Here is a 12813-nt window from a genome sequence, read left to right on the forward strand (position 1 = left end):
TCACTGAACAATCTGGGGCATTTCACTCCATGCTTTGGCTTTCTTCTTGGCGAGAGCCAGCCAGGGAGGCTCATCTTGGGCCAAAGGTGCAGTGGACGGGTTAGTGCTTCTCTTGCTTTCCTTCTCTACCATGGATGTGTTGGACAGTTCAAGGGAGCAGAACACTGTTCATTCAAAAACAATGGAAAACGGCTTATATACTCATCTTCATTCAAAGTTTACACTTGAACTCATTATGTATCATATCAGACGTAATACATTTGTGCAATTACATAGGTCACATACAATGCCGGCCAATTTTTGGCATAATAAATTCGTTTTTTTTGCTCAGCAAGGCTGACATTTATTCATTTTAATATGTTGATTTGCTGCTTGGGAAACATTTCTGATTATTATTAATGTTTAAGACAGTTGTGCTGCTTAATGTTTTTGTGGAAAACTTAAAACACTACAATTCAATTGTTCTGGATAAGTAAAAAAAAAAAAAAACATACTATATATATATATATATATATATATATATATATATATATATATATATATATATATATATATATATATATATATATCATCATGTGACAATAAAGATATATATAAATAATATTTTAAAATTTTCAATATAAATATTCAAACAGACATCAGTTCTTTAAAATTGCAATAATATTTCACAAGAGTAATATTTTTATTTTAGCTTCAATTAAACTAATTAAAAAAATTAAATGAATTAAATTAAATAAAAAAATATATTATTTGTTAATTAATGGTAAGAAAAAGTACTGTATGAGTGTAGTATTTATATTGATTTATGTTGGTAAGCAGTTACATTACATGTCCGCTAGAGGGCAGACATTTACTGATAGAAATTCCCTTTTCAATCCGAGTTTAAAACAATCTCATGCTATTAAGAGATTAAAAACATATTTTGTGACTTTGCAGGTCGTTGCACCTTTTAGACGGAACAGAACAAAGCTAAATCCGTAAAAGCTTTTCTATGTAAGGCCACGACAGCGAATGATACTAATGGAAAGATTATTACCTTGTAAAGGTGAACATGGCTGTGCCAGTTGCTCTTTGGCGATTGGATTTGATGAACTGCCTGATGAATCCTGTCTTTTGACGTCCCCCTGAGAACAAGTGAGGGAAAATATCTCAGAGATTAACACTGAATATAAGAATCAAGCATTTGCAAGGCATGGCTAAAACTCATTACTACAAAAAAAATGAAGAGTCAGTGTCCTAACTGAAGCGTTTGATTCATTTCGCTTCATTAAATCTATCCAGAAGACTGCTTTTTCCCAAGCTGCAACAAGCAGAGATGACTAAGTAGGATATATATATTGACCTGTTGCTTCATGATGCTGAGACTCAGTTTTCACGCACCTCCTTGAGAACCGGGCAAGATTTTGCATGACATGCATGACATTCATCAGAGGAGGCAGCAGCACAAACCTGCGAGGGCAGCTTCTCTGGAGAGTTCTCCGGCGAGTTCTCCATGAAGTTCCTCTGTTTCTGTCTGGCCACAGAGATCCAGCTCGGAGACTCGGAGCCACCGGCGGATAACCTTCCCACCGTATCTGAAAAAAATGTGCATCGTGTTATTTTTTTATGCTACTTTTTTGGATTACGTAACACAAAAGAGGAAAAATTAAGATGAACGAAAATATCAAATAACACCCACTTTTTGGGATCCAATTAAATCCTGATCTATCAAATAAATCCCCGCCCTGTAATATTTACAGCATTATTTGTAATCTGAAATGTCATGTTATGTAAGTTAAATGCATTACCATAAAATTGTGATTATTTAATATCACCAATAAACTGAATGCACTATAAAGCAGTTTCATAGAGGTTGAAACTGTCCTGTTTTACATGGCAAAATATCTAATTATTCAGTAACGATAATTCAACTGAATAAATTGTATTTAAACCATTTAAAAAATATTTGTATTTTGTCTAGTTTCAAAGTAAAAATTTGATCATCCCTTCAAAATAAATTAACTTCAAAAGCCAACTTATTTTTTTGGCTCTCGATCTATCGATATATCTATCTATATATATATATATATATATATATATATATATATATATATATATATATATATATATATATATATATATATATATATATATATATATAGAGAGAGAGAGAGAGAGAGAGAGAGAGAGAGAGATTAAAGAGAGATTAAACGCATCCAAAATAAAAGTTTTTGATTACATAATGCACGTCCCTGTGTCTATTTATTATTTATATATAATATAATAATATATAATATATTTATTTATATGTAAATACACACGTGCATATTTAAGAAAAATAAAATATTTTGTGCTTGTATATTAAACATATTTGTACACGATAGAATCTATATGAACATAACAATATACATGTAAATATATATAAATATTTTCAAAATACATGCTGTGTGTTCACATCCACATAAACATAACATACATAAATTCACAGCACACACATATGTAATACAATTAATCACAATTTTTTCACAGCACTATATTATTTAAATTGTAATCATTACAGTGAAATTTGCATTAAAATATTTTTTTCAATGAATAAACTTATGGTATAGTGTACTAAAAAAGTAACAAGACTTTCAAAATGTATAATAGCATTTCATCGTTTTTTTGTGACTATGGTCAATTTTTCTTGTTTTGAGGATTTTAAATATCTTAAAAACGGGACAAGATTGTAGTCTAATTTTTTCCGTGCACACACAGTCAGCTGTTGAAGAATGTCAGTACCTGGGATTTTCCTGGCGGACATCACCGTGTCCGTGAGCAGATCAGGCTTCTTCGGCAGGACGGGCTTCTTGCCGCTCTGCTCTTGGTCCGGGGTCTCCTGCGCCCCTGAAGACTCTGTCCGAAGCGGCTCTCCGTCTAAACCGTAGCGGTGCAGGACCGGAGTCTTTCTCAAGCGCACTCCAAACGGGTTCTCCGGGGCCGCCTCTTCGTGAAGCTCTTTCTGCACATGAAGTGTTGGGGAGCTCTGAGCTCGGGCTGGTTTGGGGCGCTCTTCTTTCACGGGAGTGATGAGTTCAGTCGTTTGGGGAGGTTCATCGGAAGCGGTAGTCTCTGGTAGCACCAGTGAGACGGTCTGGGCCTGCTCTTGGGCTCCTCCAGAAACCAACGACCTTTGCCACGCCGGGGCGATGGTGAATCGAGGTCGAAGCTCAGCCATTTTCGTCGGATCTTTTGTAGGCGACTCAAGAACCGGCTGCTCAGGTTTTTCTGTAGATGTTTCCTGAGGCTCACCAGACTTGTTGGACTCGGGTTCCTCTTCCTGCTCTACAGGAGACATTGATGCACTGCAGAACTGAGGATGGAGAACTGGATTCACAGTAGAAAGAAGCGTCTCTGCTGAGGCTTCGGGCTCTTCGCTGGTTTCTGCTGAGCTCCAGACGTCATCTCTGACTGTTGGATCAGATTCAGGAACGTTCTCAGTGTCGACCGAGTCTCTTTCATCAGCTGAAGTCTCCTCTTTCTCAGGCTCTAGAGGAGCTGTCCGATCTCCAGCCTCTTGATGTTGAACATCATTTGTACAGTTCTTCTCTATCTCAGGTTCCACCACCGTCAATTCATCCTCTTTGGTTTCTCTCTCCAATTCAACAACATCTTCATCGACCTCATCTTCATCTGGCTCGTTCAAATTTACTGGTGATTCTGATAACACTGCGCTCTCTTTGGCACTCTCATCCTGGTCTGCTTGTTTCTCAACATCATGTTCAGGCACTTGGTGACTTGCTTCCACAGACTCTTCCTCAGCAGACTCCGGCGTCTCCAGCAGCTCCTCTTCCTCTGTGGTCTCCTCTGAATCCACAGATGATTCAGAAAGCGAGTCGGGCAGAGGAGCCTGTTCCTTTGTGCTCAGCATTGGCTCAGAGGGCTCGAGAAGATCTATATTGACTTCCTCTAGCTGATCAACTACGCTCTCACTACTTATGTCTTGCACCTACAAAAATATCAAAACTCCATTAAAAATGCAATTCATATATCAATGATTTAAAACATAGAATTTCTGAATTAATATTAATTACATTTTCATATTTTAGGGGGCATGAAGTAATATATATAATAACAAATTTGGCATAATGCCTTATTATTAAGAATACACAGAGTATATATACAAAATAGTAAATAGTTAATAAAATAGTAAATAGTTAATAATATTAAACCAAAATCTATTAAAAATATTTAATAGAAAAATATATTTATTTTATTTTATATGAACATAACATTTTTTAATAAATAAAATACACATTTTTGCCCTTCAAAATAAATTATATACAGTATACATATAATATTTATATATTTACATGTATATATTTACATTCATATTATTTATATATATACAAATATATTTGATATATAAACATAACATTTTTCTTAGATGTATGCATGCATGTGTGGGTACTTTTATTTACGCAACCCATGCATGTATATATATAAGAAAAATAAGCTATATATATTAAATATATTAATATACAATAAAAATTATATAATATATATATAAATACATAAATGCATTATATATATATATATATATATATATATATATATATATATATATTTATTTATTTAAACAACAAAATAATATTTGCCTATTTAAGATTATTTTACAGTGATTATATTTAAACATTTGACAAAAATCACAGAATTTCACAAACTTTGCACAACTTAAAATTGGTCTCAGACTTCTTATTTAACCATTATGTGAACTGATGTGTTTCGCTATTCTTGAAGATGTCACTGAATGCGCTGTACCTCACTCTGAAGAAGCATGTTCTCATGCTCCAGTGCTAGTCCTGACGCAAGAGGGCTCTTCAGGGAGCTCAAGACTTCCTCCAGCAATGACCCCTGCTCCTCGTGAACGACCTCACATCCTGTGTCCAACAGGAAATCATCGGCCTGCAGCTCAAGTGTTACTGGACTCTCCCAAGAGGATTCTGGGACCTCAGGCTTGGGGACGTGATCCTCGCCAGGAACATGTTCCTCTTCTTCAGAGACGTCTCCAGCCGAGATGGAGGATGTTGCAGACGTTTTTTGACACTGGCTGGAGTCGCTCACTTCCTCTTCCTCCTGTTCAGAAGCAAATGACTCACGGTCTGAATTATTCACCTGTTCTTCGGGCAAATCTGGACCAAATTAAAAAATAAAATAAAATAAAATTAGTAACAAGAATTATTGAATTACCATTCAAAGGTTTGGTGTCCGTACCTGATTATATTTTAAATCGTTAATTGTGTAATTGTTAATACTTAATTGTTTAATCCAGCATTTCATATATATCTAAAATTATTATTAATAAAAAACTTATCATCACTGGAGGCTGGATTAGGCAAAATATATTCATTGATACTAGTGCTGTCAAAAGATTAATTGCATCCAAAATAAAAGTTTTACATAATATATGTTCACATAATGTCTGTGTACTGTGTTTATTATGCATTATAAATACAAATATGTACATATACATTAATAATGAGAGAGAGAGAGAGAGAGAGACAGAGAGAGAGAGAGAGAGAGAGAGAGAGAGAGAGAGAGAGAGAGAGAGAGAGAGAGAGAGAGAGAGACAGAGAGAGAGAGAGAGAGAGAGAGAGAGACAGAGAGAGAGAGAGAGAGAGAGAGAGAGAGAGAGAGAGAGAGAGAGAGAGAGAGAGAGAGAGAGAGAGAGAGAGAGAGAGAGAGAGAGAGAGAGAGAGAGAGAGAGAGAGAGAGAGAGAGAGAGAGAGAGAGAGAGAGAGAGAGAGAGACAGAGAGAGAGAGAGAGAGAGAGAGAGAGAGAGAGAGAGAGAGAGAGAGAGAGAGAGAGAGAGAGAGAGAGAGAGAGAGAGAGAGAGAGAGAGAGAGAGAGAGAGAGAGAGAGAGAGAGAGAGAGAGAGAGAGAGAGAGAGAGAGAGAGAGACAGAGAGAGAGAGAGAGAGAGAGAGAGAGAGAGAGAGAAACAGAGAGAGAGACAGAGAGAGAGAGAGAGACACTCAGAGAGAGAGAGACACTCAGAGAGAGAGAGAGAGAGAGAGAGAGAGAGAGAGAGAGAGAGAGAGAGACACTCAGAGAGAGAGAGACAAACCTTCATGTTCTTCTCCAATACTTGTGATCATCATGCGTAGTTTGTCCTCTGTGTCTCTGAGCAGCACTCTTTCCCTCAGGTCTCTTCTCTTGTCCAACATTGGTCTCTAAACATGAATAAGCACACATCTCAGTTCAACCACTAACACAAACAGATGAATACTTGCCTCAAAAAGAAGACTTCAAACAAGTATAAAACATCACAGCAGCTTGTTGGCTCGATACGATGAGGCACCATAGTTAGTTAAAGCATATGAATGGATAATGTGAAAAATCATACGCTGGCAGGCTTTCTCTTCGCACAAGCGTTGGTTTTGACAGCGATGCGGTGACGGGCAGCAGAGCTGTCTAAGCAGGAGACGGAGCTGGCGGGAAGACTGAAGTCTGCGGGGACCGAGCCCTGAGGGGTGCCGGGTCTCGAAGACGCTTCACAAGACATCTTCATATGACGGAGGGGGACAAGAAAAACAGATGTCAGCAAGTCTAAATAAGTTCAATAAGACGTGCAATTTGTTTACAACTTCAATTCAAAATAATAGCACTCCTAAAATTCTTTCAAACCACTTCCCCACCAAAACCTCCGTATTTGGGTTAGAGTTTTTTTAAGCAGACGGTCGTATTCAAAGCATTTCCTCCCATCACTTAACCGCCAGAAAACCGGAGTGGCATCGTGATAGCGGAATAAATTCTTGTTCGAGGTCACTGAACCGTATTAAAAAAAAAAAAAGATACCCAGGCACCTTTACCACCACTGACTCATCGAGACCAATTTTGATGATTGTCCTCAGCTATTTCCTTCCAGAATGAAATGCAAACAAAATCCTCTCCAGCAGAAACAACTGAAGGTTATGTTGGCAATGTTGCTCCGTAGCGCTGTATAAGCACTGTTTTCTCTCAGATCCGCATCTCTTTAAAGGTTTGCTTTTAAAACTTTTATTATTTCAATAATTCTCCCGACTGAAGGAACACTTTTGTGGAAACATAAATATATGGCCATGTATGTCTGAGATTACTGCCTTCCACTGTGGCTCGAAATATTATTAGTTATCTCCACCATGTTGCGCCCATTAAAACAATATCAAAAAAGTAAGTTTGACTTTTTAATCCCAAAATACAGGCTTCTTTGTATCGCACACTTCAGTTTTACTTGAAATTCTGAAAAAAATCTAAAAGTCAATCAATCATTTTTATGTATATAGCGCTTTTAACAACACAGGTTGTATCAAAGCACTGTACAGTATATTGTAGAAGAGTACAATGACAGGGATGTTATAATGACGAGATTGAATAATTTGTCTGAATTGCAAAATATAAAAGTCAGAACTGTAATATACAGCCACAATTTTTATTCTGTGGCAGAAAAACAGGCTTCGATCAACGGGAGAGCATTAACTTCAGATTAACATTTTTAAAAGGTGAAAAAACGGGCATTAACATGCTTTTAATGGTGCAGTGTGTCAGGAACTGGTGTGAATAAGTTCTAAGCGAGACAGCCGTGCGTTTGCGCTGTGCTCAGGTCCAGCTTGGCAGCCGTTTTGACCCAGATTGCTGGAATATCCCATTTCCAGCAGACAGCCAGGCTGCGAGGGTGAACCGCTGGAATGCTTTTCAGACCACACGCCTACTTCACTCGTAACCCTGCAGTCAAAGATGGCCAGCATTCGACAACACTGTCAGATTTCACCAGTCATTAATAGGGGGTTAATTGCTGTTGATGATAAAGGTATCCATTCAGGGTGCCAACAAATACATCAAAATCTGAAAAATGTAAACAGTTGCACAAAATGTTTGAGCTATATATACGTTTTATTATTATTGTTTTATGAATACTCTTATTATTAAAGAATGCATTCAACTGAAGTCAGTTTATGTTAATTCTATTTAAATAAACGCGGTTCGTTTTACTTTATATAATTGTTTTTTCTGCTTCTGTCTTTGTATTACTTCGTGCTTTTCACAAAAATATTAAGCAGCAAAACTTTTTCAATATTTATAATAAATGTTTCTTGAGCAGCAAACCAGTATTATAATGATATCTGAAAAATTATGCTCAATGATGCATAAAATTCAGCTTTGCAAAACAGGAATAAAATTACACTTTTAAAAAAACGTTCATTTAAATAGTAATAGTATTTCACAGTATCGTTCCATTTAGTGTATTTTTGATCGAATAAATACAGACACAGTGATCATAAAAAAAATAATAAAAAATAAATAAATCTGAACCCAAGCGTACAACAGAAATTAACCCCCATTTAAAATATCTAACAGTTCGCACCGAAACCCAATTTGTCAAAACATCCTCTGGTCCAGCTCAAAACATTGCATAACACAAACACTATTTAGCTATTTAAAGCGCTGGCAACGACACAAATTAGAAAAAGCATGTTTTTCAGTGGTACGGGATTGTTTTGGAGCAGTTTTGGCTAGCCAATGGTGTCGTGCGTGAGATGCATGTGCACCGAGTCGTAGAAATGTCCTTTCAATGAACACTAGCTTCACTTTTATTTGAAATTCAAATGTAACTTTCTACCGGACACAAGCAGCGTCCTGCTCCCTTACGTCCGTGTTTCCAACCTCCTCTGACTGCGAGAGCACTTGTCCTGAACACGCGAATCTGTAAATACCGCTGATAACACAGCATTCAGCCGAACGAGCTCTACTTGATCCGAACTAGTCAAAACAGCAGCAGATAAGCGCACTCTTAACATGGATCTCTCAGCGCCGGACTTCGTGGGAACATTCCAAGCGCGTTACCGGCGTCCACACCCAGAGGTGCTCGATTCAAATGATCCGCAGTGGTCCAAAACGCAGACGCGAGTCGCATTTAAATGTACGAATATTAAGCGATAACCACAACCAAATTATTCTACACCACTTCTCTGAAAATCTGGCTACAGGTTATTCAAAAATATTTAAACTACGGCCAAGCTACTGATTTGATAACGAGCTAGCTACAAACAAAAAAGTGTTTCGGAGACTGGATGTGCGTCTTGTTGAGTTGATTCAGGTGTGTTTTATTAGGAAACCGTTGGTGTGCCTCCAGGAACAGGGCTGGGAAACACTGCATTAGTGTGTTTAGTTGGGCTCATGAATGCCTACAAACAATTTGCCTACATGCAGATGCAGCTGTAATTAATTTGCATTTAAATGCATGACATCACCATCCGAAGCATGCGATTGTGCTCACTCTTAAAGGGATAGTTCACTCTAAAAACATTCCCCCAACCTCGTTTCACTTCAAACCAATAACTTTCATTCATCTTTTAAACACCAATTAAGATATTAATTTTGAAGTTAAAAGTAACCCACACGAATTAAGCTACTCATACCAAGTCTTCTCAAGTGAAATTTTTCCCTTTTTATGGTTTATGTGATTTAAAGATTCGATTTTTATTCACATACAGTACAGACCAAAAGTTTGGACACACCTTTTCATTCAAAGAGTTTTCTTTATTTTCATGACTATGAAAATTGTAGATTCACACTGAAGGCATCAAAACTATGAATTAACACATGTGGAATTGTATACATAACAAAAAAGTGTGAAACAACTAAAAATATGTCATATTCTAGGTTCTTCAAAGTAGCCACTTTTTGCTTTGATTACTGCTTTGCACACTCTTGGCTTTCTCTTGATGAGCTTCGAGGTAGTCTCCTGAAATGGTCTTCACTTCACAGGTGTGTCCTGTCAGGTTTAATAAATGGGATTTCTTGCCTTATAAATGAGGTTGGGACCATCAGTTGTGTTGTGCAGAAGTCAGGTGGATACACAGCTGACAGTCCCACTGAATAGACTGTTAGCTGCTTTTTTCTTGCCATAATACAAATTCTAAGTAAAGAAAAACGAGTGGCCATCATTACTTTAAGAAATTAAGGTCAGTCAGTCCGAAAAATTGGGAAAACTTTGAAAGTGTCCCCAAGTGCATTCACAAAAACCATCAAGCGCATCAAAAAAACCGGCTCGCATGCGGACCGCCCCAGGAAAGGAAGACCAAGAGTCACCTCTGCTGCGGAGGATAAGTTCATCTGAGTCACCAGCCTCAGAAATCACAGGTTAACAGCAGCTCAGATTAGAGGCCAGGTCAATGCCACACAGAGTTCTAGCAGCAGACACATCTCTAGAACAACTGTTAAGAGGAGACCGTGTGAATCAGGCCTTCGTGGTAGAATATCTGCTAGGAAACCACTGCTAAAGACAGGCAACAAGCAGAAGAGACTTGTTTGGGCTAAAGGACGTTAGACCAGTGGAAATCTAATGTCCAAATTTGAGATCTTTGGTTCCAACCTCCGTGTCTTTGTGCGACGCAGAAAAGGTGAACGGATGGACTCTACATGCCTGGTTCCCACCGTGAAGCATGGAGGAGGAGGTGTGATGGTGTGGGGGTGCTTTGCTGGTTACACTGTTGGGGATTTATTCAAAATTCAGTATGCCTTCAACCAGCATGGCTACCACAGCATCTTGCAGCGGCATGCTGTTCCATCCGGTTTGCGTTTAGTTGGACCATCATTTAATTTTTAACAGGACAATGACCCCAAAAACAACTCCAGGTTGTGTAAGGGCTATTTGACCAAGAAGGAGAGTGATGGCCTCCACAGTCACCGGACCTGAACCCAATCAGGTGGTTTGGGGTGAGCTGGACCGCAGAGTGAAGGCAAAAGGGCCAACAAGTGCTAAGCATCTCTGGGAACTCCTTCAAGACTGTTGGAAGACCATTTCTCTCATCTCTCATCAAGAGAAAGCCAAGAGTGTGCAAAGCAGTAATCAAAGCAAAAGGTGGCTACTTTGAAGAACCTAGAATATAAACATATTTTCAGTTGTTTCACACTTTTTTTGTTATGTATACGTTCCACATGTGTCAATTCATAGTTTTGATGCCTTCAGTGTGAATCTACAATTTTCATAGTCATGAAAATAAAGAAAACTTTGAATGAGAAGGTGTGTCCAAACTTTTGGTCTGTACTGTATAAACATTGATCATCACGCACATAGAGCATATCAAACATGGCAAATGACGTATTTATTGTACTTGCTTGGCATGTGATAACCAGCAAGGTGTGTTCGTCTGTGTAATGCAAGAACAGAAATCTTTTAGATCTCTCAAATATCTTAATTTGTGTTTTAAAGGTGAGCAAAAGCCACACAAGTATTGAGAGTGAGTAAATGATGACAGAATTATGATTTTTGGGGCAAGCTATTCCTTTACCACAAGCCTTCCACAGATCTTTCACGTATGATGTGATTTAAGTGTGCTTGTGTCACCTGATCGTCTTCGCTGTCTGAAGCCTCCATGCTCAAGGAACTCTGGGTCAAATCCACCGACTGCAACCACAAAAACATTTTACAATCATTTCCAAGAAAATTTGATACATATCACAGTCATCTACCTGAAATACATTTTCACTCGTTTGACGATCTGGACTAATATCTCAAAACTCACTCTAGCTATATGAGATTTTCTAAATTAAAGAGCAGCTTTGGTCTCGCTGCGCTGAAGTTCAGGGAAGGTGAGGACAGGGACTGTGTACGTCTCTGAAGAGATTTGAGGGGAGGCAGGTACAGCGAGGGGAACTGCATGGCCACTAATCCTGTTAGAGATCTCAGCGGGGAGCTTCCTGTCTTTTCAATCATGCCCCGTGATGTCTGAGGCTCTTACACGCTTTTCACAGAGCCAAAAATACCCAGGCATGCAAAGCACGTTCAATACAGTGCGTCTGATTGCTCGACTATGTATATGGCTCTATTTGGTGATGAAAGCACAACACAATTACGAGAAAAGTGCTTCAGAATGATACATTCCCATTGATTTCCATTGTATGATCTAAAACACAATGGAAACTTTGGTTTGCGTTATTTCAAAATTCCTTCTATTGTGATTCACAGAGGACAGAAAGTAATTCGGGTAAGGATTGACATGAGGGTGAGTAAACGATGACAGAATGTTTATTTTTGGGTGTCATCGTTTAAAGGGATGGTTCATCCAGAAATAAATATTTTGGGAGCAAGTAAAGGAACCGCACACATCAGGAATCAAAATCTCCTTCACCTTTTCATATAAAAAAAGCTCTACATACTATGAAAACTTACTTTCAAAACTCTCAACTTCCTTCCCAGGGAACATTTATCAAGTCACAGTAAGCTAATAAGAAGCAAGTACGATAGATATTTCATTTCAAAACACCCACACAACTAATGATAAGAGTAAAACGTGTCAAAGTCTGTCAAACCTATTGCCGTATCTGTTTGTGTGTAGCACCTACAGCTCTGCAGATCATTCTGAAGGATCTCAACATTAGACACAGATGACTGAAGTCTATTTTTAACACGGTTTCTGATCATTTCGGTCTGATTTTAAAAGCCTGCGTGACATTTCAGCGGTTTGTGAACTATATAGATCAAAGATGTATCTGCGCCGTAGAAATCCATGAGTCTAAACCGCTGTGAACGAGAAGCGCTAGAGGCCTACCGCGTGAGGAGGCGTGGCCAGCACCGTGTGGAGGCTGGAATACTCCGGAGGGCTGCAGGGAAGACCGTCATCTTCAGAGAGAGCCCCCGTGTCCTCTCCTTTCCTCCCACACAGGAGCGATGGAGGAGAGCCCAGACGAATCGCCTGCTTCAGCTGCAGCTACAGACACGACAGAAAGTCAACTAACCAGCCGTTTCCATCACCCGGTTTTAATGAGCACTTTTGAAGAATCGCTTGGGAAACGAATGATGGAAATGACAGA

The 12813-nt window shown here is 38.5% G+C and overlaps 1 protein-coding gene across 1 annotated transcript in view; it reads right to left on the reverse strand.

The window, feature by feature from the left end:
- The window catches only part of zgc:66433 (uncharacterized protein LOC321250 homolog), a 19148-nt gene continuing 6335 nt past the window's right edge, over positions 1 to 12813 (reverse strand). Inside the window, exons 6-15 of the mRNA XM_043257931.1 lie at positions 12552 to 12710; positions 11292 to 11407; positions 10373 to 10487; positions 6365 to 6523; positions 6086 to 6191; positions 4780 to 5150; positions 2761 to 3967; positions 1450 to 1574; positions 1037 to 1124; positions 1 to 164 (exon numbers count right to left, since the gene is read on the reverse strand). Coding sequence (XP_043113866.1) covers positions 1 to 164; positions 1037 to 1124; positions 1450 to 1574; positions 2761 to 3967; positions 4780 to 5150; positions 6086 to 6191; positions 6365 to 6523; positions 10373 to 10487; positions 11292 to 11407; positions 12552 to 12710 — 2610 coding nt within the window. The remainder of the gene's footprint in view (positions 165 to 1036; positions 1125 to 1449; positions 1575 to 2760; positions 3968 to 4779; positions 5151 to 6085; positions 6192 to 6364; positions 6524 to 10372; positions 10488 to 11291; positions 11408 to 12551; positions 12711 to 12813) is intronic.

Source organism: Puntigrus tetrazona, chromosome 14 (genome assembly GCF_018831695.1).
Source record: "Puntigrus tetrazona isolate hp1 chromosome 14, ASM1883169v1, whole genome shotgun sequence".
NCBI classification, from domain to species: domain Eukaryota; kingdom Metazoa; phylum Chordata; class Actinopteri; order Cypriniformes; family Cyprinidae; genus Puntigrus; species Puntigrus tetrazona.